This window comes from Gracilinanus agilis, chromosome 6 (genome assembly GCF_016433145.1).
Source record: "Gracilinanus agilis isolate LMUSP501 chromosome 6, AgileGrace, whole genome shotgun sequence".
Lineage (NCBI taxonomy): Eukaryota > Metazoa > Chordata > Mammalia > Didelphimorphia > Didelphidae > Gracilinanus > Gracilinanus agilis.
In genome coordinates, this window is record NC_058135.1 from 284,465,063 (window position 1) to 284,485,611 (window position 20,549).

At 57.7% G+C, this 20,549-nt stretch overlaps 2 protein-coding genes across 2 annotated transcripts in view; one reads left to right on the top strand and one right to left on the bottom strand.

The window, feature by feature from the left end:
- DDB1 (damage specific DNA binding protein 1) overlaps nt 1-3,769 on the bottom strand; it is a 28,279-nt gene extending 24,510 nt beyond the window's left edge. Inside the window, exon 1 of the mRNA XM_044680035.1 lies at nt 3,606-3,769. Within this exon, the coding sequence (XP_044535970.1) occupies nt 3,606-3,666 (61 nt within the window). The 5' untranslated portion in view covers nt 3,667-3,769. The remainder of the gene's footprint in view (nt 1-3,605) is intronic.
- Nucleotides 3,770-6,040: 2,271 nt separating this feature from the next.
- Nucleotides 6,041-18,752, top strand: TKFC (triokinase and FMN cyclase). The gene is made up of 17 exons (XM_044681414.1): nt 6,041-6,282; nt 11,815-12,004; nt 12,319-12,429; nt 12,511-12,692; nt 13,166-13,244; nt 13,532-13,621; nt 13,758-13,792; nt 13,872-13,956; nt 14,975-15,064; nt 15,790-15,906; nt 16,191-16,310; nt 16,392-16,529; nt 16,689-16,795; nt 16,894-16,997; nt 17,096-17,129; nt 17,250-17,339; nt 18,051-18,752. The coding sequence occupies exons 1-17, from the start codon at nt 6,280-6,282 to the stop codon at nt 18,210-18,212; spliced, it is 1,737 nt and encodes a 578-aa protein (XP_044537349.1). The 5' UTR covers nt 6,041-6,279; the 3' UTR covers nt 18,213-18,752.
- The last annotated feature ends 1,797 nt before the right edge of the window (nt 18,753-20,549 follow it).

A 20,549-nucleotide genomic window follows, 5' to 3' on the forward strand; every position in this document is an offset into this window, starting at 1 on the left:
TTTCCTATTCTCAGTGCTTGAAATAACCTCACTCCATACATTTACAAGGAGAGAAACAAGATCCTTTAAAAAATCAGACCACAGAAACTGGGCTCTTTCTAGGAGCCAGAGAAAATGGCTTCATTTGATTGGTTCTATTCAGCAAAGATTCCAGAAGAAGAAACCAATCAAATGATTAACAGAAAAAGATCCAGATGGACAAGGAACCCAGGTGTCAAGGTGTTTTGGTACCATGGTAATATGTATTGGGGGTGTATATGCTTTGGGTGCATTTTGCTCATTAAAAGTCTTTTTTTTTTTTAAATTTTTTAAAAACCCTCACCTTCCATCTTAGAATCAATACTGGGTATTGGTTCTGAAGCAGAAGAGTGTAAGGGCTAGGCAATGGGGATTAAGTGACTTACCCAGGATGGGCACACAGCTACGAAGTATCTGAGGTCAAATTTGAACCCAGGACCTCCTGTCTCTGGGTCTGACTCTCAATCCTCTGAGCCACCTAGCTGTCTCCTTATTTTTTAAAAGTCTTAATGATTAAGGAGGTCTAGTCCAAAATCTTTTGTCTTCTATACTCTGATGACTTCTACTATTATTGCTAAAAATAATTCCCTCACATGCCTGGCCAACAGGAAAACCCAATGTTTAGCCCTTGCCCTCCAAACTGAGCTATCCTGACCAAGCCCCCTCTACCTATTCCTTGTTGTTAAAAAAAAAGACTTCTCCACCTAAAAAGGGAGAGGAGACCTTTTTGGGACTGGGGGAGGATGATATTGTTAAGGGAATCTCTGGTCAGGTAAAAAGACAAGACTAGATGACAGACAATACAATATAACTTCATCATGTCCTTCAGTAGGATTTGATAAGGGAATCAATCAATCCTTCCTTCCTTCCTTCCTTCCTTTATTTCTTAAACCCTTACCTTAGAGTGGTAAGGGTAGGCAATGGGGGTCAAGTGACTTGCCCAGGGTCACACAGCTGGGAAGTGTCTGAGGTCAGATTTGAACCTAGGACCTCCCATCTCTAGGCCTGGCTCTCAATCCACTGAGCTACCCAGCTGCCCCCTAAGGGAATCCTTTCTTGATCAGTGTTTCTGCCTCATCAAACTCTTGTGAGTCGCCTAGCAGAGTCATCCCAAGTTGAAAGGAAACTTAGAAATCCTTTATTCAAAGCCTTCATTTCCCAGATAAGTAAACTGAGGCCCAGAGTAAAGGTCACCTAGGGAGTAATTTGGGCCTAGGTCCTTTAGCTTTAAATCTAGTATTTTTTCACTCAGCCACTCCTCCTGGAAGGAGCATCAGTTATCACTAAGTCCAGGAACTCTACTTTTTTTGTGTTATGAACCCCTCAGGCAGTCTGGTAAAATCTATGGCCCTCTTCTAAGTGTTTTTAAAAGCATAAAACAAAACACTGCATAATGGGTCACAAAGGATACCAGTTATACTGAAATAGTGATCAAAATCAAATTCATGGCCCTCACTGACCTAGGACCAATTCCTTCATTTTACAATAGATAAAACTGAGACCAGGGAGGTTAAGACTTGCCCATGGTCACACAGATGTTAAGTGTCAGAACCATAATTTCATTACAGAGATCCTCCTACTTCACCTCTGATCAAGGACCTCTGAAACAGAAGAGCTCATTTCATTTCTGGTGAAGAGATCCAGGATCCCCTGACCTGATGCCCAAGGCCTCTCTCAATCTTGGTTGGAACAACCCTCTGACCAGAGACCTTAAATGATGATGCTTGTTCCACCTGACCCAGGAGGTGAAAAGAGGTAGGTGTGGAAGCTGCCCAGATGCTCATTTTACTTGAGGTAAAGAAGATCTCCAACAATTAGGGCCACCCCAATTTAAGAAGGCTGCCTCTGGGGGACATGAACGTCCCTTTGCTGAAGGACTTCAACCCAAAGGGAGATGACTATTGGTCAGATATGTGTTGGGGCCAGGTTTGATAGAATTAGAGGTGCCATCACCCCTCCAGACACAGGAAACCTTTCCACATTATGGAAAAAGGAGACTTTTGACTCCCACCCTTAGACCCTCCCCTTCCAAGTCACTTCCGCACTCCAGGTCTCATTTGAAAGGTGGTGGGCTGATCTACATAATGACCCCTAAAGTGTCTTCCTGTCAGTGATCTATCCTCAAGGGTCTTCCCCTCTCTGGGCTTCTGTGTAGAGAATCATATGAAGCTTCACTCAAGGACCACCTCATACCAGACTGTTCTGATCCTCTCAATGGTGAGGACTTCCCCAAATCCCCTTGTACCATGTCCACCAGGTTGTTACCCCCATTAGAATCTAAGTTCCAGGAGGACAGATTGTTTTGTTCTCATTGAATTCACAGGATGAGATCTAAAGGGGCCGGGAGAGAAACCTTGGAAACCACGTAGTTCAACCACCTCCTTCTAAAGAGGCACAAACTTGAGCCCATAGAGGTCCAGGGACCAGCCCAAAGTCACTCAGGGAGGAAGTAGGAAGTCTGGCCAATGCCCTGTGATGCCCGTTTCATGGTCTTGCTGAACATAATCAGGGGACTTGGGATGGATGGAGTCTAGAGTCCCAGGAGATAGACAATGATTTAAAGAGAAAATCACTGGGCCTCAGTTTCCCCTGGGGTAGGGTTATGCTTGTAAGTTGCTGCCCTTGGTGGACTCTGATTCAGTTGGAAAGACCCTGCCACAACTACACACACCTTCCCCCTTAGAGCTTGAGCCTGTGCACATCTCCCCTCCCCTTCATCAGTTTCCTCCCTGCTCATGGTCCCTCCCCTCCAAGGCCTCAGTTTCCCCTTGAAATTGATGAGCCCTCCAACCAAGTTGCACATGACACCCCTTCTTCCACTTCCCCTCCAATGACTCCTTCCCGGATGGGCCTTGGTTGCCCCTTAGAACTCAGTGAGCCCCCATGCATATTCCCCAGCCCCCCACCCCAATTTCCCTTTATGGAGGATTGCGTTTGCAGGTGTCTAACCGTCACTGCAGCGATAGGCTTGGCTTCTGGTAGGTCGTACCCTGCCTGCCCTCCCCACCCCCTGCTGGGCCTCAGTTTACCCTTAGAGCTCAGTGAGCTAAAGATGCATCCGTCCCGCCCCCCTCATTTTCCCCTAGAGGACTATGCTTGCAGGTTGCAAGTTGCTGACGTCACTTGCATCGATGGGTCTGGCTTCTGGTAGACAGAAGCCCGCCGCTGGGCCTCCGTTTCCCCTTAGAGCTCGATGAGCCCCCGATGCACACGAGCTTCCCCCCTCCCACTTCAGTTTCCCCACGTGGAGGGTTGTGCTTGCAAGTTACTGACGTCACTGCAGCGATGGGCCTGGCTCCTAGCAGGATGGACCCCGCCCGTCCCCCGCTGAGCCTCAGTTTCCCCTTGGAGCTCGATAACCACCCAGGCTCGGATGCACATGCCCGCCCCCTCGCCACCGGTGGGGGCATCAGTTTACCCCTGTGGAGGAAAACCCCGCCGGTGCGCACGGCCGCTCCCCTGCTAGGCCTCAGTTTTCCTTTAGTGCTCGATGAGTCCTCGATGCACACGCCCCTCCCCCCGGGCCTCAGTTTCCCCGCGCGGAGAAGAGCCCTCGCCCCTGGCCCCGGCCCGCGGCCTCCCCTCACCCGTCACGCAGCCGTTGACGGCCGTGGGCTTCTGCGCCGTCACCACGTAGTTGTACGACATGTTGAGACCGGAGCCCGGGCCGGCCGGAGGCGGAGGAGCGAGAAGGCGAGGGCCCGGGCGGCCGCGGACACTGACGCGGAGGCGGACTCGGCGACAGCCAAGAGACAAGCGGGCCCCGCGCGCAACCTCCGCACCTACACCACCGCCGCTGCCACCGAGACGCGCCGCCGCCTAGAGCTGCCCCGGCGCAGGGCACCACGGGATGGGAGCACGCCCCGACCCCTAGCGGCTCGGAGGTCTCAGCCCGCCTCCTCAGCCTGAAGATGCCAGCAGCCGCAGGTCCCGCCCCTTCCGTCGTCCCGCCCCCTTCCGCCGAGTCCCGGATGGAAGGACGCTCTACCCGCCCCCTCTCGGCTCTTCGGGAGAGGAGCAGGCGCCGCGCGGCTGGAGCAGGTGAGCGAGTGGCAGGGTGGGGGAGAAGGAGAGAGCGCTAACGTCATCCCTCCTCTTCCCTCCCCCCTATCTCAACTCCCGCGCCCGACGCTATGAGCCCGCCCCCTGCGCCATAGCCCCCCAATCCGGAGCCACGGCCGTCAGCGCCCCGCCCCCAGTTGTTCCCGGCTCCTCCCCCTGCGGCAGCTCCTGCAGCCTCCGCCCCAGCCCCCCACATGGCCCGGGCGGTCTCCCAAGACCATCCCTAGGCCTCATCGAGCTCTGATCCCGGGTCCGAGGCCTGCCTTTGGCCCTGACCACGCACGTTCCTTGGGGTGATTCCCCTACCCCCCCTCCCCGGGCCTCATTTTCCTCCTCTGCGTAAGGACAGTTGAAGCCATGCCTGAGGGCCCTTCCCTTGGTCAGACACGGACACTGACCATCTCTGCTGCCTCCCCGAGCCCAGCCCACCCTGCAGCCTCCGGAGTTTGGGGGGGAAAACTCCCGATTGCCCCGGAAACGGGCGCCTGGGGAAGGCAGGGATGCCCCTGGCAAGACACTGCCCCTTCCTGGAATAGACCTAGAGGATAGAGAGACTGTTTTGGATCCCTCCCCACTCGCTGCTGCTGCTGCCCACCCCGCTTCCCCTGTCTCCCCAAGGAGCCCTCCCCAGCCCCTTCCTGCTGCCACCCTCTCCTAGAACCAGGACGAAGTTTGGCCTAACCAACCCCGGGCCAAACCTTCCGCCTAGGAAGCGGAGATAGGAATGGCCCTGGGGCCTAGGCTGGAGTGTGTATTCAAGCCCTGTGTAGCTCCCTGGCCTCTGATGGGGCTTTTCCTACCCCAAGACAATTCCAAGTCATATTTAGAGGAATCCTGAACAAGCAAAAGGTTTGAAAACACAGGTTGGGCTTAATACTCCAAAACAATATCTTAATCCTTGGATGCCAATGAGGATGCTGCCCTTGGGTGGGTCAGGGCCCCCCAACCATTTCAGGGGACTGCAGAGGCAAAGTTGGGTATTCTTTTCACTCCATTCATTTCCTGAAACCTAAGCCTTTATCTTTTCACCTTTATTCTACATGCTTTCCTAAAGAGAAGAGGTTGGAGAAAATACTGTTTCTTGATATTTTCAGTTGAACTAAAAAGGAGAATTTTACATATTTCCACCCATAGTCCATGTCTCTGCTAAGAGGAGGGAGGTGGGCTTCATCATCAGTCTACTTCTATCCTCTTTCTTTTACAGATAGGTAAACTTTGGCCCAAAGGGGTTAAATGATTACTCATGATCAATTAAGCTAGTAAGTAACAGAACCAGGATTCAAACCCATCTCTTGACTTTTTTTTTTTTTACCCCTTCTGACTTAGAATTGATACTAAGTATTGCTTCTAAGGTGAAAGGGCTAGGCAATGGGTATTAGGTGACTTGTCCAGGGTCACCCAGCTAGGAAGTATGTGAGGCCATATTTGAAGCCAGGACCTCCTATCTCCAATCCTGGCTCTACCCTCTGAGCCCCTTAGCTGCTCCTTCTTAAGTCCCTGCCTCTTTCCACTGTACCATACTGCTTGCTCCATCTCATTTCCCCAACTTTAGGATCCAGGAACAGCTTCTTCCCAGAGCCAAAAAATAAAGTTGTTTGCTTTGTTCCCTTTGGGAATGCCCTAGAGGTCATTAGCATGTGTCTGCGATGACCAACCTGGGATCCTGTCCAGACCACTGGGGTTGTCCCTGCCTTGAGGGCTCTGGGGTAGCTCTACTCCCAAAGGCAGGGTGTGTGCCCCAGATTAGTTTTCCTCTGGTGCAGGGAGAGGTTTGGGAGCATGTGTGGACCTTGGTCTTTCTTCTCCTGTGCCTTCCACACTCCATTGTTGGGCCACGAGATAGAGTTTGGACTTAGATCAAAGTTCTTAGGTGGGAACAGGATCCCAAGGGGGCAGAGAACTCATGCTGGCACCATTGTGCTTGGCTTGGCTCAGCCCCTTGGGCCAACCCCCATTGATCCTGCCCTCCAAATAGGGCCTCCACTTCCCACCAGCACACACTCAGCTCTGGTTCCTTGTTCCTGTAGATACTACTGTTGGAGCTACTTCTCCCAGTTTAGCTCAGAAGAATCCCACGTGGACAGAAAGCCCTGAGGCACTTGCTGGATAGGTTGCTTGCCTTCCAGCTTGCCTTCCCACCTCCACTGACAACTGGGAACTCATTCTGGAGTCTGCCTCCCTTTCTGAATCTTTCCCACAATGGTGAGTCCTTCTGGGACTGAGGAGGGAGAAGGGAGGGAGCTCTGGGTTCAGAAAGGGATTGGTTGTGCCCAGCCTCAAAGCACAGTCCATCTAAGACTGGTAGCCACTAGGAGCAGCCAAAGCCACAGAGTAGAGACCCAGCCAGTGCCCTGTTCTGTGACCTTGGCCCCTGCTGTGATTGGGAAGCCTTGTTCCCCACCTGACTTTTGAGAGTAGGGAGTGTGACTAACAAGGTGGCAGTGGGTAGAATATCTAACAACCTGTCCCTAGAAATAAAAATATGTGCCCTCCCTACCCCATTTCTATTTGTCTCTCCCTCACTCTCCATGTCTCTGTCCCTTTCCCCCTCTCCCCTCCCTCCTCTTCTCTCTTTCTCTCTCTGTCTCCCCTTCCCTCTCTCCCCCTCCCTGTCTCCTTTTCTGTCTCCTCCCCTCCCTCTCTCTGTCTGTCTTTGTCTCTGTCCCTCTCCCTCTCCCTCTCTCTTCCCCTTCTCTGTCTCCACCCTGCCCCCCACCCAGGTTCAAGCCTATAGGTTCCCAGGCAGGAAGTCATCTGGCATTTCAAGTGGACCTAAAATTTTGTCTTCTACAGGGAGCCTTTCCCAACTCCTCTTACTTCTAGGGCCTTCCCTCTCTTCTTTATTTCCTGGTTCTCCTCTCTACAGCTTCTTTGTACGTACTTGCTGCCTCCCCAGGGAGCCTGGGAGCTCTTTGAGGGCAGAGACCATCATTTGCCTCTTTTTGTATGCCCTGTTCTTAGCATACTGCCTGGCGCATAGTAGATGCTTAATAAACATTTGTTGATTGACTGGGCCATCCAGAATCTCCCAAGGGCTCTGAGATTTTGATACCAAGCTAGTTTGGGTTAGCTCCCCAGGGTTCTAGGCCTAGTTCTAGAATGATATGAAGTGGAGCAGGGGTGCCCCGGAGCTGAGCTAAATGGCAGAGCCGAGCCCCAGGCCCCAGAATCATGAATGTGGGGTCAAGCCACTGACTGACTTGGGCAGATTCAGGCTTCTTCCTGTGTCCTGGGCTTTGTAGCCATCCTGGTGAGTTCTTCCCAGGGCCAGACCTCTGTGGCCCTCTGGTCAGTGCTGATGCTCATTTTCAATTCTCCAGACACTTATGAAGTTCCTATTAACACAGGGCAAGCACTGGGCTGGGTGCCGGGGATCCACGCCCTTGCCCTGCAGGAGCTTATATCTGGTAGGGGTAGGGGATACAAGTGACTATGAAGGATATACAAAGTATATAGAATGGGATTCTGTATTTGGGAGAATCAGAATGCCAACATCAGGGGGAGGGCGGGGAGAGCCTGGCTAGTTGATCTCAAATCTTGGGGGGAGGCAGTGAGGTTGTGGAAAGGATGAGGAGTTGGAAAACTGCTTTGTGATCTTGGGTGAATCTCTGACCTCTGGGTCTTCATTTCTTCATTTGTAAAGTGAGGGGGCTGGCCCAGTGCCCAGTTCCCAGCACCCCAGCAGGCTCCCCTGAGAGACTGATCGAGCTGTTCCCTGCCGGTGACCAGAAAGTTCATTCCCTTCTGCCTCTGGCCTCTTCTGTCCCTCCGTTTCACTTGAGCACTTCCCTGTCCCTCTCCCCTAGTCTGAGATTCTAACTCATGTGCCTCTGGCCTGCTTGTGGTGGGAAGCATCTCAACAGATAGCAAGAGCCACAGAGGACAGGCAGGATCCCAGAGATGGAAGAGCCTTGAGGCGTCCCCCCCATGAACCCCTCCTTTTACAGATGGAGCACAGGGTTGAGAGTCCTGGGCTGACAGGGACCTGAAGCCAGCCCCCTCATTTCTGCCCAAGAGTCAGACACGACCAAACAACAAGACACAAATAACCTCCCTGCCTCGTTTTCCAGTTGTGTAACATAAAGGGCCTGGGTAGGGGATCTCAGATCTCCTCCAGGAAGTGCTCAGTGTCTGTGGATCGATGGATGGACTAATCCTGTGACTTCTCTGGGCCTCGATGCCCTCCTCTGTCAAATGAAGATGTTAGCCTGGATGCCTCTGGGCTCCCTTCCCACCCTTTGTTCCTAGACCCAAGCATGAGCCAGGCCATAGGCTGCCTTTCAGCCACCAGCCGGCACTAGTAGAGGAAGGCCCATTCTTATAGGGAAGGTGACTAACAGCCAGCGCTCTGTAGGGCTTCCCAGGTCTAGGAGCACTTCATCAGCCCTTCCGGCCCCCCCTGCAGGCCAGTCTCCATCCCTCTGCCCAGTGAGATGCTGGGGTTAGGGCTCTGGGGTTGGCAGGAGGAGTGGCAGGGGAGGGAAGGGGCTGCTGGGAATTCTGTATTTGGAGGTAGGACCCCAGGTTAGTTCCCTGGCTCTGTGACCTTCTCTCTGTGAGCCCTGAAAGGCCCTTTTACCTTAGGGAACCCCTTCTGGCTCTCTGCCTCTGATCCTAGGAATATCGGGTTCAGGAGAGAACTCGGAGACCGGTTTGGCTGACTGTGGGGTGGATGGATGGATGGATGGATGGATGGATGGATGGATGGATGGATAGATAAAATTTTAAATCCTTACCTTCTGTCTTAGACTTAATATTAAGTATCAGTTCCAAGGCAGAAGAGAGGAAGGGCTAGGCAGTTGGAGGTAAGTGACTTGCCCAGGGTCACACAGTGGGGAAGTGTGTGAGGTCAGCTTTGAACCCAGAACTTGCCCTCTCCAGACTTGGCTCTCCATCTACTGAGCCACCCCACTGCCCCAACATTGTGGAATATTGAGCAGGACCCTGATGTAAGAAAGGAATATGGAAGCTGGGTTGTGGAACTTGTCCAGGGCCACGCTGAGGAGTTTCCATCTGATCCAGGAGGCAGCGGGAGCTGGCAGAGATCATTCACCAGGAGAATGAGGTGCTCAGACGCCAGGGAGTCACTCGTGTGGGGCAGCCAGAACTTTGTCCCAGGATCTAGAAATGCAGAGGGTGCCAAGAGCCCTTGTTCTCCTTCGGCAGTTTAACACTTTGGACTTAGTTCCCCATTCACTTGGGTAGCTTTTCCCCACGTGAACTCAGCCCGGCCCATCCCACCCACCTCCTCCCCTCCTGCATGCTCCAGCTCTGCTTCTGGGCACTATTGAGGTGATTCCCCCCCTCCTCCCGGGCCTACCACCACCCCACCCATTTTGTGGGGTTTGCCCCAGGCACAGGAGCTCCACTTAGACCTTGAGCCTCCCAAAGGTGTGTGGTGGATGGCTTGGAGAGGGAGGGATGGAAACTGGGAGATAAAAAGGGAAGCTGGGGCAGAGGGGAGGAGGGCCTGCATGAAGGCTTTGGGAGCAGAGATCATGAAGCCGGTTACCTGCTGTGCCAGGTACTGCGTCAGGCACTGGACAGGTGGGGGAGAGAACCAGGCAGCCCCCACATCCTGCCCTTGTGAGGCAGGAAAGCAGCACGTGCACAGAAGTCCCTCGTCATGGCCAAGGAGAGGGCACCAGGCTAGGTGAACAAGAGGACGGGGCTTCCCTGGAGCACTGCGAGGGGGCAGAGGAGCCTGGCAGCGTGGAGCTCGCAAGGAGGGCCACGAGGGACGGACAAAGGGTGGCCAAGGCAGGGAGCTTAGGAGGCGGCAGCCTCGGACTCCAAAGCATGAAGGTCTGAGCAGAGTCACAGGGCAGGAGATTGTGGGGCCTTTCGCAGTGGCACCTGGAACTTTGATGGGGATGTTGATGGGAATGGTAGTCCTTGAATGGGAAGTCCAAGGCTGGCGGCAAGGACAGGGGAGGATACACACGAGGATAGGGCTGGGGCCTGGCCGTCACACAGTGGAGAAATAAAGTTGTGAGGCTCCAGCTCCAGTCGGGACCTCAGACAGGCCTTTTTTGCCCCAGACCTCACTCCAGGGTGGAGATTCTGATTAGAGATCAGGACAGGTGGGGGGGGCAGGTGGTTCCTGAGTGGTTTGCGTAGAACACCCCCCTCTGGTCTCCCACTCCACCACTGAACCGATACTGGTAGGCTGGCCCCCCAGAGGAGCGCTGCCCTCACTCTCAGACCTGGGCCGGCCATCCGTGGAATTCTAGCTCGAACCCCCCCTCGCGTGATCCACTCAGGCAGGAGAGCGCAGGTTTAGCTCTTTAACAAAGGCGCTTACACGGACAGCAGGCCAAGCACACACACACACACACACACACACACACACAGTCTGTCAGGGAAAGTGGGAGTGAGGGCCAGTGGTGGGGACGCCTGAAGCCCTTCTTGTCCTTGTATCTGTTCTAAGGCAAAAGAGCGATAAGGGCTAAGCAGCCCAGGTGAAGTGACTTGCCCAGGGTCACGTACCTAGAAGTGTCTGAGGCCAGACTAGATCCTCCTGAGTGTCCGCTGGGCCCCCGGCTGCCCCCACGCCCTTTCTTTCTCTAGAGCAGAGGGTTCACACTTGAGGTCTGTGGGAAGCCAAAACACAATTAGACTATGATAGAAATATGTTGAACAAAATAAGTAAAAATACCACAGAATATAGACCACGTTCACGTGTGGTTTTCTGCGTGGGGGAGCGAGCGCTGTTCTAGTTGAGCTTGACTGCACTGCTCTAGAGGGTCAGAGCACATGGGCCGAGCTCCCCAGGACAAGCCCGGGCCGGGCAGCGGGGCTGCGGGGCTGCGGGGCTCTTCTCCAGGCACCGGGGCCTGGCTCACTCTTCCACAAACAGCCGCATTCCTCTCCAACTCCCACCCTGGCTTGGCTGGCCTGGCCGGGGGTTTTGTCCTTTGGGAGAGCTACAGGGCTCTCCAGCTGGCAGACTCGGACTCGGGCGAAGGAAGGGCCTTTGGTTCAGGGTCAGCAGAACCTTCTTTGCTCTGAGCTCCGCAGGACCTGAGACCGTCACCTCCAGGAGGCAGGCAGGAGAGGCCTTGCCTCTTGGGTACATTCATAAGCCCTCTTCCTTCCTAGAGTCTGGGATGTTTGTTTTCATCCAGAGGCCTTCAGGGTATCCCTCTCCTCCCCCTACCCCCACTTAGCCCAGGGCCAGACATTCTTCCAGAACGCTTGGCTTGTTGGCTTGTTGACTGACCCAGGCAGGCAGGCCTTGCAGGAAGAGAAGGTTTCAGCCCGTTTCCGTATGTTTCCAGCACCCAGCTAGCCCCTGGAGATGCAGAGATAAAACTAGAGAGATGCCTAGAGGACAACCTGCCTGTGTGACTGCAGGGAGGACACTGGCAAAGGAAGAGAGAACATGCGAAAGGAATCTGATGGGAGGCCAGAGGCAGTCTGTGCAAGGCCTTGAATGCCAGGCTAAAAATAACGAGAGCTGGCATTTCTAAAGCCTTTTACATACATGATGGACCCATGAAGTGTCATTTATGATCATTATCCCCATTTTAGAGGCCAGGAAATAGAATCTAAGAGATTGCCCAGGGTCCCACACCTAGTCTGAGGTAGGATTTGAATTCATCCCTTCTCCAAGGCCCGCTGCAGGCGAGGGTGTTGTCCTTGAGGGTAAAGGGCCCAGAGAGCACAGTGGGGGCCCAAGGCTAAAGGCTTCTTTTAGGCATCTCCTGACTTCCTACTTTGTCTCTCCAACAGTCCTCCAAGAAGCTGGTGAACTCGGTGACAGGCTGTGCGGACGATGCTCTGGCCGGGCTGGTGGCCTGCAACCCGGACCTCCAGATTCTGCAGGGGCACCGAGTGGCCCTGCGTGCGGACCTGGAGAGCCTGAGGGGCCGCGTGGCCCTGCTCTCCGGAGGGGGCTCCGGCCATGAGCCTGCCCACGCAGGTGAGGCTGGAGAAGACGAGGGCCCCCTGGGGGAGGACTGCAGAGGACCCAGGCCGAGAGGCCAGCGGCCGGCCTCACTGCAGCTCCGGCCTCCGAGCTTGTGACACCTACGGAGAAACAAACCCCCAAAGCACGGCTCTGGCCCCGCACCCGCTCCTGTGGGTCTGCCCGTGAGCCTGCCCACAAGGGCCAGCTGGAGAGCACGTGTCCTCCCGGCCAGCGGGGGCCCCCCGGAGCCCCCAGTAGAGGGTAGAAGTGCTGGGCGCGGGCCCCCGGCAGGGAGCAGCCTCCCACCTCCGCCTCCCTCCCTCCAGGTTTCATAGGCAAAGGGATGCTGACGGGGGTCATCGCCGGCGCCGTGTTCACTTCCCCGGCGGTGGGCAGCATCCTGGCCGCGATACGGGCCGTGGCCCAGGCTGGCACAGGTAGGGCACGAATGCGGGGCGGCATCCGCCTCTGGAGATGTGGGGACGGGCCTTCCTGACCGCTCTCTCCGCCTCCTGCAGCCGGAACGCTGCTCATCGTGAAGAACTACACGGGGGATCGGCTCAACTTCGGGCTGGCCCGCGAGCAGGCCCGGGCCGAGGGCATCCCGGTGGAGATGGTGGTCATCGGCGATGACAGCGCCTTTACCAGCCTCAAGAAGGCGGGCAGGCGGGGCCTCTGTGGCACCGTGCTGGTCCACAAGGTGGGGGACGAGCCAGGAGGGCCCCCGCCTCGCCCCTCCCACCCACTTTTCCCACATGTTGGTGGAATCAAGGGGCCTCCTGGGACTGCGCTGTGGGCCTTCCTCGGGGGGTCGAAGCTAGTGGGGGGAGGGGCTCCCAAACCTGCCTTCTGGGGGTGGAGGAGAACCCAGGCTGCTTCCTCCCTCCCCGTGGGCCCTCCTCGCCCCTCTGCTCGGATCAGCTGAAGCCAGAAGGTGCCTCAGAGGTCAGTTCAGTGAGAAACTGGGGCCCAGGGAGGGCAGTGACTTGGCGAGGATCACAAAGTCAAGAAGCCGTCAGATCTTCAGACTTCCCCACACTCTGCCCGCAGGGGCATCAGCCCTTTGGCCGTGACTAGAAACTTGGGGGGCTTCTTTCCTTTTCCCCTCCTGCCGTTTGCCTCCAAACCGTGGGGTCACTCCTCCCTCGGGGGCTCGGCTCCGTGTCGGCACAGGTGGCGGGGGCTCTGGCCGAGGCTGGTGCGGGGCTCGAGGAGATCGTCCAGAGAGTGAGTGCAGCCGCTGCCGCCATGGGTAAGTGCCGGCCAAGGGGCAGCCCCATCCCCAGGAAGGAAAGGGAGCATCGTGGAGGGGCACCAGGCTCACCAGCCCCCCTGGACATCCTGGCTGAAACGCCTTCCCGTAGGCTGTAAGGGCCAGGGCCGGCCCGGCCCTCAGGCCAGTGGCCGTCCCAGCTCAGTGCCCTGCCCCAGAGCAGAGAGCCAGCGAGTGCCCCGGGGATCGGGCATCGGGGCTGGGCTACAATCTGCCCCCCAGATGGTCCTCCCTGTGTGAACGTGTGCTGCCCCCTTCCTTCCCAGGCACCCTGGGGGCCAGCTTGTCCTCCTGCAGCGTTCCGGGCTCCAAACCCACCTTCCAGCTTCCTGACGATGAAATGGAGCTGGGCTTGGGTAAGGAAGTGCACCCCGCATCCCCCCACCTCTGGGCAGTGCCCAGGCCCCGAGGGCGGCAGGCTGGCTGGGCGCCCGCCCTGGGCACGAGGCTGGAGCCTTCCCCGCAGCCAGAGATGTCTTCTTCTTTCTCCAGGGATCCACGGGGAGGCTGGCGTGCGGCGGATGAAGGTAGGCGGGTGGGTGCGCGCCGGCCCTCTGGGGTAGACGGGCTCTTCCCAGACCCCCTCACTCTGACCTCCCCGCACAGATGGCCACTGCCGCCGAGCTGGTGAAGACCATGATCGACCACATGACGAACCCGTCCAATGAGTCCCATGTGCCAGTCCGGGCGGGTGAGTCGCCCGTCTCTGTCTGGGGAGAGTTTGGGCTCTTCATTTCAGCCTGGCAAAATGAAAAACAAAAAAAAACCTCACTTTCCATCCATCCAGGGCTAGGCAGTGCAGGTTAAGTGACTTGCCCAGGGTCATACAGCTAGGAAGTGTCCGAGGCCAGATTGGAATCCAAGTCCCCCCCCTCAGGCCTGGTGCCTTGTCCACGGGGCCACCTACGTGCTCCTCCAACATCCAGAATGGGTCCCATTGTGTCTGCCTGTGTCCCCCTCTGTCCCTCCCCCTTCCAGCATTGCTGTTTCTGTTGGAAGGCCCCAGATTCCCTCTCGCACCCTGGTCTGTAGCCTTGGCGTTACCTGGCGCGCTCCATCTCCCCCTCCCACAGAGCCAGCCGGCTGTCAGCAGACCTTCCCTTTCTTCCCTGACCTCGTCTCACCTCCACTCACATGGCCGCCATCCCCATGAAGTCTCTCATCGCCTCTCACCGGGCCCCTCGCCGGCCTTCCCGATCCAAGTGCGTCCTGCATACTCGGCCAACATTTTTCTTGAGTTCAGACTCCTGCACTCAACCATCTCCAGTGGCTCCCTATTAACAGCCCCTGGACCAACACGTCTGCTCTTCTCTTCCTCCACTTAGCTCAGAGCTCCCAGCCTGGCCCCAGCATCTCCTCCCAGGCCCACTAGACATGGTTCCCTCTCCCACATTAGCCCAACCGGTCTTCTCTCACTCCATCTCCAGGCTCCACACCTTTGCTCTGGCCCACCACATGCCTGCAATACCTTCTCTCCTAACCAGGTTTGGAGACAGGTCCTGAGTTCAAATCTGGCCTCAGATCCTTCCTAGCTGGGTGATCCTGGACAAGTCACTTAACCCCCATTGCCTTTCCTGCTCCTCCGCCTTGGAGCGGTACACAGCATTGATTCTAAGACAGAAGGCGAGGGTTAAAAACACTCCTGTTGAGACATTGCTTGCTTGCTTGCTTTTCTGGGGACGGCTCACCCCCTGGTGTGATGCCCACAGGCTCTTCGGTGGTCCTGGTCGTCAATAACCTGGGTGGCCTGTCCTTCTTGGAGCTGGGCATCATGGCCGATGCGGCAGTCCGCTGCCTGGGTAAGTCCCAAATCAAAGTGGGACGAGTCTGCCGCGTCCCTTGGGGCCCATCCCCAACCTGGGAAACCGGGAGACTGAGCAGGAGACGGTAAAGATGGGTCCCTGTGTGGGGATCTCCGAGAGCTGCTCCTGCAAGGTCTCCCTGGCTTCTGACCTCCTGGCCCCCCTGGCCCTCTGGCCCTCTGGCCCCCCTGGCCCCCCTNCATTGATTCTAAGACAGAAGGCGAGGGTTAAAAACACGCCTGTTGAGACATTGCTTGCTTGCTTGCTTTTCTGGGGACGGCTCACCCCCTGGTGTGATGCCCACAGGCTCTTCGGTGGTCCTGGTCGTCAATAACCTGGGTGGCCTGTCCTTCTTGGAGCTGGGCATCATGGCCGATGCGGCAGTCCGCTGCCTGGGTAAGTCCCAAATCAAAGTGGGACGAGTCTGCCGCGTCCCTTGGGGCCCATCCCCAACCTGGGAAACCGGGAGACTGAGCAGGAGACGGTAAAGATGGGTCCCTGTGTGGGGATCTCCGAGAGCTGCTCCTGCAAGGTCTCCCTGGCTTCTGACCTCCTGGCCCCCCTGGCCTCCTGGCCTCCTGGCCTCCTGGCCCCCCTGGCCTCCTGGCCTCCTGGCCCCCTGGCCCCCCTGGCCCTCTGGCCCTCTGGCCCTTGCCTGTCATTCCTGCCCTCCTCCGGGCCCTTCTTCCTCATGGATGGATGCCTTCTGCTCCGGACTCTAGAGGCCCGTGGTGTGAAGATTGCCCGTGCCCTGGTGGGCACCTTCATGTCAGCGCTGGAGATGGCTGGCATCTCCCTGACCCTCCTGCTGGTAGATGATGCCCTCCTTAAGCTGATAGGTGAGGATGCCGCGGCCACGTCCTCCAGGCCTGACGTTTTCTCCGGGGCGAGGGGAGCAGAGGAAGCCAGGACAGGGTCATGGTGGGGGATTGTTCTAGCCTTTCCTTCCTGTCATATGATTCTGGGGGAAGTTGGGGTGCAGGTTCCTCCTTCTCGCTCCAGCCCCACTTCCTCTGCTGGGAAGGAGGCGAGGAGGCTGGAAGCCTCCACTTCCCTCGTCCCGGTCAGCTCAGGGCGCTCAGCCACGTAGCTGTCCCGGGTCTGACCCTGCCGCCATTCCTAGATGCCGAAACCACAGCTCCTGCCTGGCCCCGGGTGGCCCGAGTCCCCGTGACAGGTCGGCCCCGGAGCAGGGCAGCCCCTGCCGAGACGCCGGAGGGCCCCGAGCCCGCTGCGACAGGAGGTAATGCTGGCCCCGGGGCTGGGCCGGCCTCGGGGAGCGGATCCGTGCCTTGTCGGCCCTCCTCACCGGCCTCTTTCCCAGGTGCGGCCTCCCAGCGGGCAGCTCTGATCCTTCAGCGCGTGTGCGCCGCCCTCCTCGGCCTGGAGGAACACCTGAACGCTTTAGACCGGGCCGCTGGCGACGGCGACTGCGGCACCACCCACAGCAGAGCGGCCAAAGGTCCTGCGGACTCCTGCCCGGGCCCCCGGCCTCCCGGCCTCCCGCCGCTCCTCCTCTTGGGCTCAGCCCGCGTCCCCGTCCCTTGTCTTGGCCTGGGGAGCCCCGGGGTCTGGGCACGCACGACCCCGCGTGGCTCACGGCCTCTCTCTGCCCTTCCAGCCATCCAGCAGTGGCTGAAGGAGCGCCCGCCGCCCAGCCGCCCTGACCAGTTACTCTCTGGCTTGTCTCGGCTCCTGCTGGAGAAGATGGGAGGCTCGTCGGGGGCGGTAAGTGCCGGGGGCCGGGCCGGGGGCGGGCCAGGAGCCAGAGGGAAGATCCCGGGTGGCTGAGCTCAGCCTCTCTGGGGTCTGGTTCTGGCCCCCAGCTTTATGGCTTGTTCCTGACTGCGGCCGCCCAGCCCCTCAAGACCACCCCTGGCCTCCCAGCCTGGACCGCCGCCATGGACGCCGGCCTGGAGGCCATGCAGCGGTGAGTGGCTCCTCTCGGGTGGGCAGCGTCCGTCCTCCCTGCCGAGTGGGCGAGCGGGACGGGTGGCTCACGGGAAGCCCTCTCTGCCTCCCCCACAGGTACGGGAAGGCCGCTCCCGGGGACAGGACCATGGTACGTATCTGCGCCGCTCGGGGCTCCCCCTCCCCAGCCCTCCGGGGCCCCCGGGGCCCCTCGCCCCTGCCCAGCAGAGCGGCCGCCATGCTCAGCGCTGCTCCCCCTTGTCTCGGGCAGCTGGACTCGCTGTGGGCCGCTGGCCAGGAGCTGCGGGCCCTGAAGACGCCGGGGGCCGACCTGCTGCAGGTGCTGGGCCGAGCCGTCCAGGTAAGCAGCCCCGCGGAGCCCGGGGGGGGGGGGGGGAGCCGTCTCCTGCCCCTCTCCGAGAAGGAATCCCCGAGAGCCCGGCAGTCCGCGGAGGCCAGGCTTGGAGCAGGAGGATCATCTCAGGGTAGAGCCCGCCCGGGGAGCCCTGCTGGGGCCAGCACTGTGCGGCTACCGGGAGAAGGACTTGGGCTGCTGCAGTGGGTACATTCAGGAAAACCTCAATTCGAATCCTGCCTCAGACACTTAGCAACGTGACCGTGGGCAAGTCACTGAATCTGTGCCTCAGTTTCCTCATCCGTAACATGAACTCAAATGCCTTCAATGTGCCTTCTGGCTCTCAGTCTCGAATCCTGTGCTGCTGTGTGTGTCTGTGGGGGGGTGGCTACAGGTACGTGTGCACGTGATGCTTTGGGGGCAGGCGCCACGCGTGTCAGGGATCACAGTGGGCTGCCCTCAGGCCTTGGCTCATGAGCTAAGCCTTGGAGGGAGCTCGCCAGGGGAGAGGGAGAACCGCCCGGGCAAAGGCGCTGAGGTAGAAGGTGGAGGCCTGAGCCGGACGGTGAAGGGGAACTGGGGAAGCTTCCCAGGAATGGGCTGGGGGGCCACCGAGCCATCGCCAGACCCCCCACTCCGCGGCTGGCAGAGCTGCAGAAGCCGGGGCCAGCAGATGCTTGCCTCGCCTGCGGCCCCATCCGGCCCGTTCTCCTGCAGAGTGCTGAGGCCGCGGCGGAAGCCACCAAGAAGATGGAAGCTGGTGCCGGGAGAGCCAGTTACATCAGCTCGGCCAAGCTGGAACAGCCCGACCCAGGGGCCGTGGCTGCCGCCGCCGTGCTCCGGGCCATCCTGGAGACATTACAGAGCCAGGCCGTGTGACCCCCCCTCCAGCCGGCGCCTCGGCCACTGCCATGCAGCCGCCGAGAGCTGCCCCTCCTCTGCCTCCTCTCGGCGCCATTCCGCACGATGCCCCTTTCTGGCCTGGAGAAGGTGTCCCTTTGGGGTGCGGAGGTCCCCTTGGCACAATCATGTTTTTAAATGCCTAAAAGGCATCCGATTACAAATTCAATACAAGGACCAAAGTCATCCTGTTCCCAGATCTGAGGCTGAGGACTGCTCCAGAAGGCTCCAAGCCCTCCAGTCATCCCAGCCCTGGCCAAGGCAAAGCCTGCTTTGGAGTTTTGGCCCTTCTGGCCTCCAGGACACAAGCAAGGCTCTGCTCCCCATCAACCCTCTTGTTCCGGGGAGGGTGGAGCAGTCTGGCAGGCCCCCAGGCCCTCCAGATGGCTAGCCATGTGCCTCAGGGAGAAGACTCTCCTGTTCCTGTCAGGGCCCGTGTTTTTAATGCTCTCTCCTGTGTGAGCCTTTTGTCAATAAACTGGCAGAGGGTGAGACCTAATAAATCATGTCCTAGCTGCAGCAATGTGGTGGCTACTTCCTTCCCCTCCTTCCCTTCCTTCCCTGCTATGCCCGTTGGTTGTTCAAAGCCTGAGACAGAGGTGGACTCCCACCAGCCCGCGCCAAGGTGGCTAACTGACAAGATTTGAACTTGGCACCCTGGGGCTTCCTGTCTTCAGAGACCTGCCCAGTGCAGGTGAGCAGGATGGGGACATCTCTGATCTAGGACAGAGGGAAGCCGCTCGCCAGCACAGTGACAGGCCAAAGAACGTGGCCCATTGCAGACAGCACTGAGGGGACTGGATGTTCCACAAGGCCCACTTCCTCCTAAGCCCAGAGCTCCTCTCGTCTTCCAAACTTCTCCTTCTTATCCCAGATGACTTTGGCCAAGTCCAAGCCTGAGCGAGCAGAGGCGGCAGTGGAGTCAGCCACAGAGGTCCATCAGCCAGAGCCCAGCACGTCTCCAGTGCCTCAGAGGGGCACAGTTTTGGTACTGAATTCAGAGTTGATGCCCCAGAGAGGTGGAGGGGGCCCAAAGGGGCCAAGAGCAGCATCCACCCAGGTCCTCTCCCATCTCAGCTGGTTCTCTGCTGATGAGTGCTGTGAGCTATAGAAATTCAGCTCAGGACATTATTGGGTCTTGACTCATGCCTGGGGCACACGCTGGTTCTCTTTGAATATAAAGCAACAACTTTAAAGAAGGGTCTATGCAGAGGTTCCCAAACTTTTTTGGCCTACTGTCCCCTTTCCAGAAAAAATATCACTTGGCGCCCTATTATGGTTATTCACTGCCCCCAAATGCACCTGTGGCCATCACCGCTCCCCTGGATCACTGCAGCACCCACCAGGGGGCAGTGGCGCCCACTTTGGGAATCACTGGTCTAGACAGAGGAGTGTCTGCAATGGCCATCAAGAAGGGGCTCTTTGCAGCTCTATTAAGAATCATTTTGGGCTCCAATCAGAGCATGCTGGATAAGGGGGCCAGCCTGGAAGTCCGGGAGAAATCCAGGCTGCAGAACCCTGGGCAAATGCTGTCACCGTGGGGCCCCCAGGCAGCTAACACAGTTGCAGGGTAATTGCAAAGAGAATTTCCACAGACCAATTACGTGATCAGTGCCACCCGCGTCCCTGCTGGGGTGGCCCTCCCCAAACTGACCCTGCACTGGCAGGAGGGGAGGGCCCGGCCCAGATCCACGATTCCCTCTGAGACACATCGTGCCAAGCTCTCCTGGGTCTATAGCTCTGGAACCAGAGACGCTCGGGCTCAGACGGGACCCTGGAGGCCGTCTAATCCAAAACATCAACATACCAAAACGCCCTCTGTGAGCCCCCAGACAATAGTCGTCCAGGCAGGGGACCCAGAGGAGGGGCAGACTGGAATAGACTGCTGGACACGGCTAATAGCATCCTAGGCCAGGCCAGGATTCAGCCACGAGCTTGCGAGGCAGACTCAGACCAGGAAATGCAGTAAACAGCTTTAATGGGGAGGTTAAAGAATACAATTTCTGAAGTTAAAAAGGGCCCTGACCGATTAAAAATGATTCCCTCAAGCTCCAAAGGCATGGAGGCCTTGACCTGGGGCAGGAAGACTTTTTTAAACCTTTACCTCCGGTCTTGGAAACAGTTCAAGGCAGAAGAGGGGTTAGGGTCAGGCCGTTAGGATTAAGTGGTTTGCCCAGGGTCACGCCACTAGGAAGTGCGGCCAAATTTGAACCCAGGATCTCCTGCCTTCAGGCCTGGCATTCTATCCACTGAGCCACCTAGCTGCCCCATCAGGAAGATTACCCTGAGCAGGCTTCCCCCAGACCGGCCTTCTGT

Excerpts from the sequence above, each read along its gene's own strand:
- TKFC (XM_044681414.1), top strand. Across the intron at positions 12,005-12,318 it reads CCATGAGCCTGCCCACGCAG|GTTTCATAGGCAAAGGGATG; the intron begins GTGAGGCTGGAG and ends CCCTCCCTCCAG. Across the intron at positions 15,065-15,789 it reads TGCGGCAGTCCGCTGCCTGG|AGGCCCGTGGTGTGAAGATT; the intron begins GTAAGTCCCAAA and ends TCCGGACTCTAG.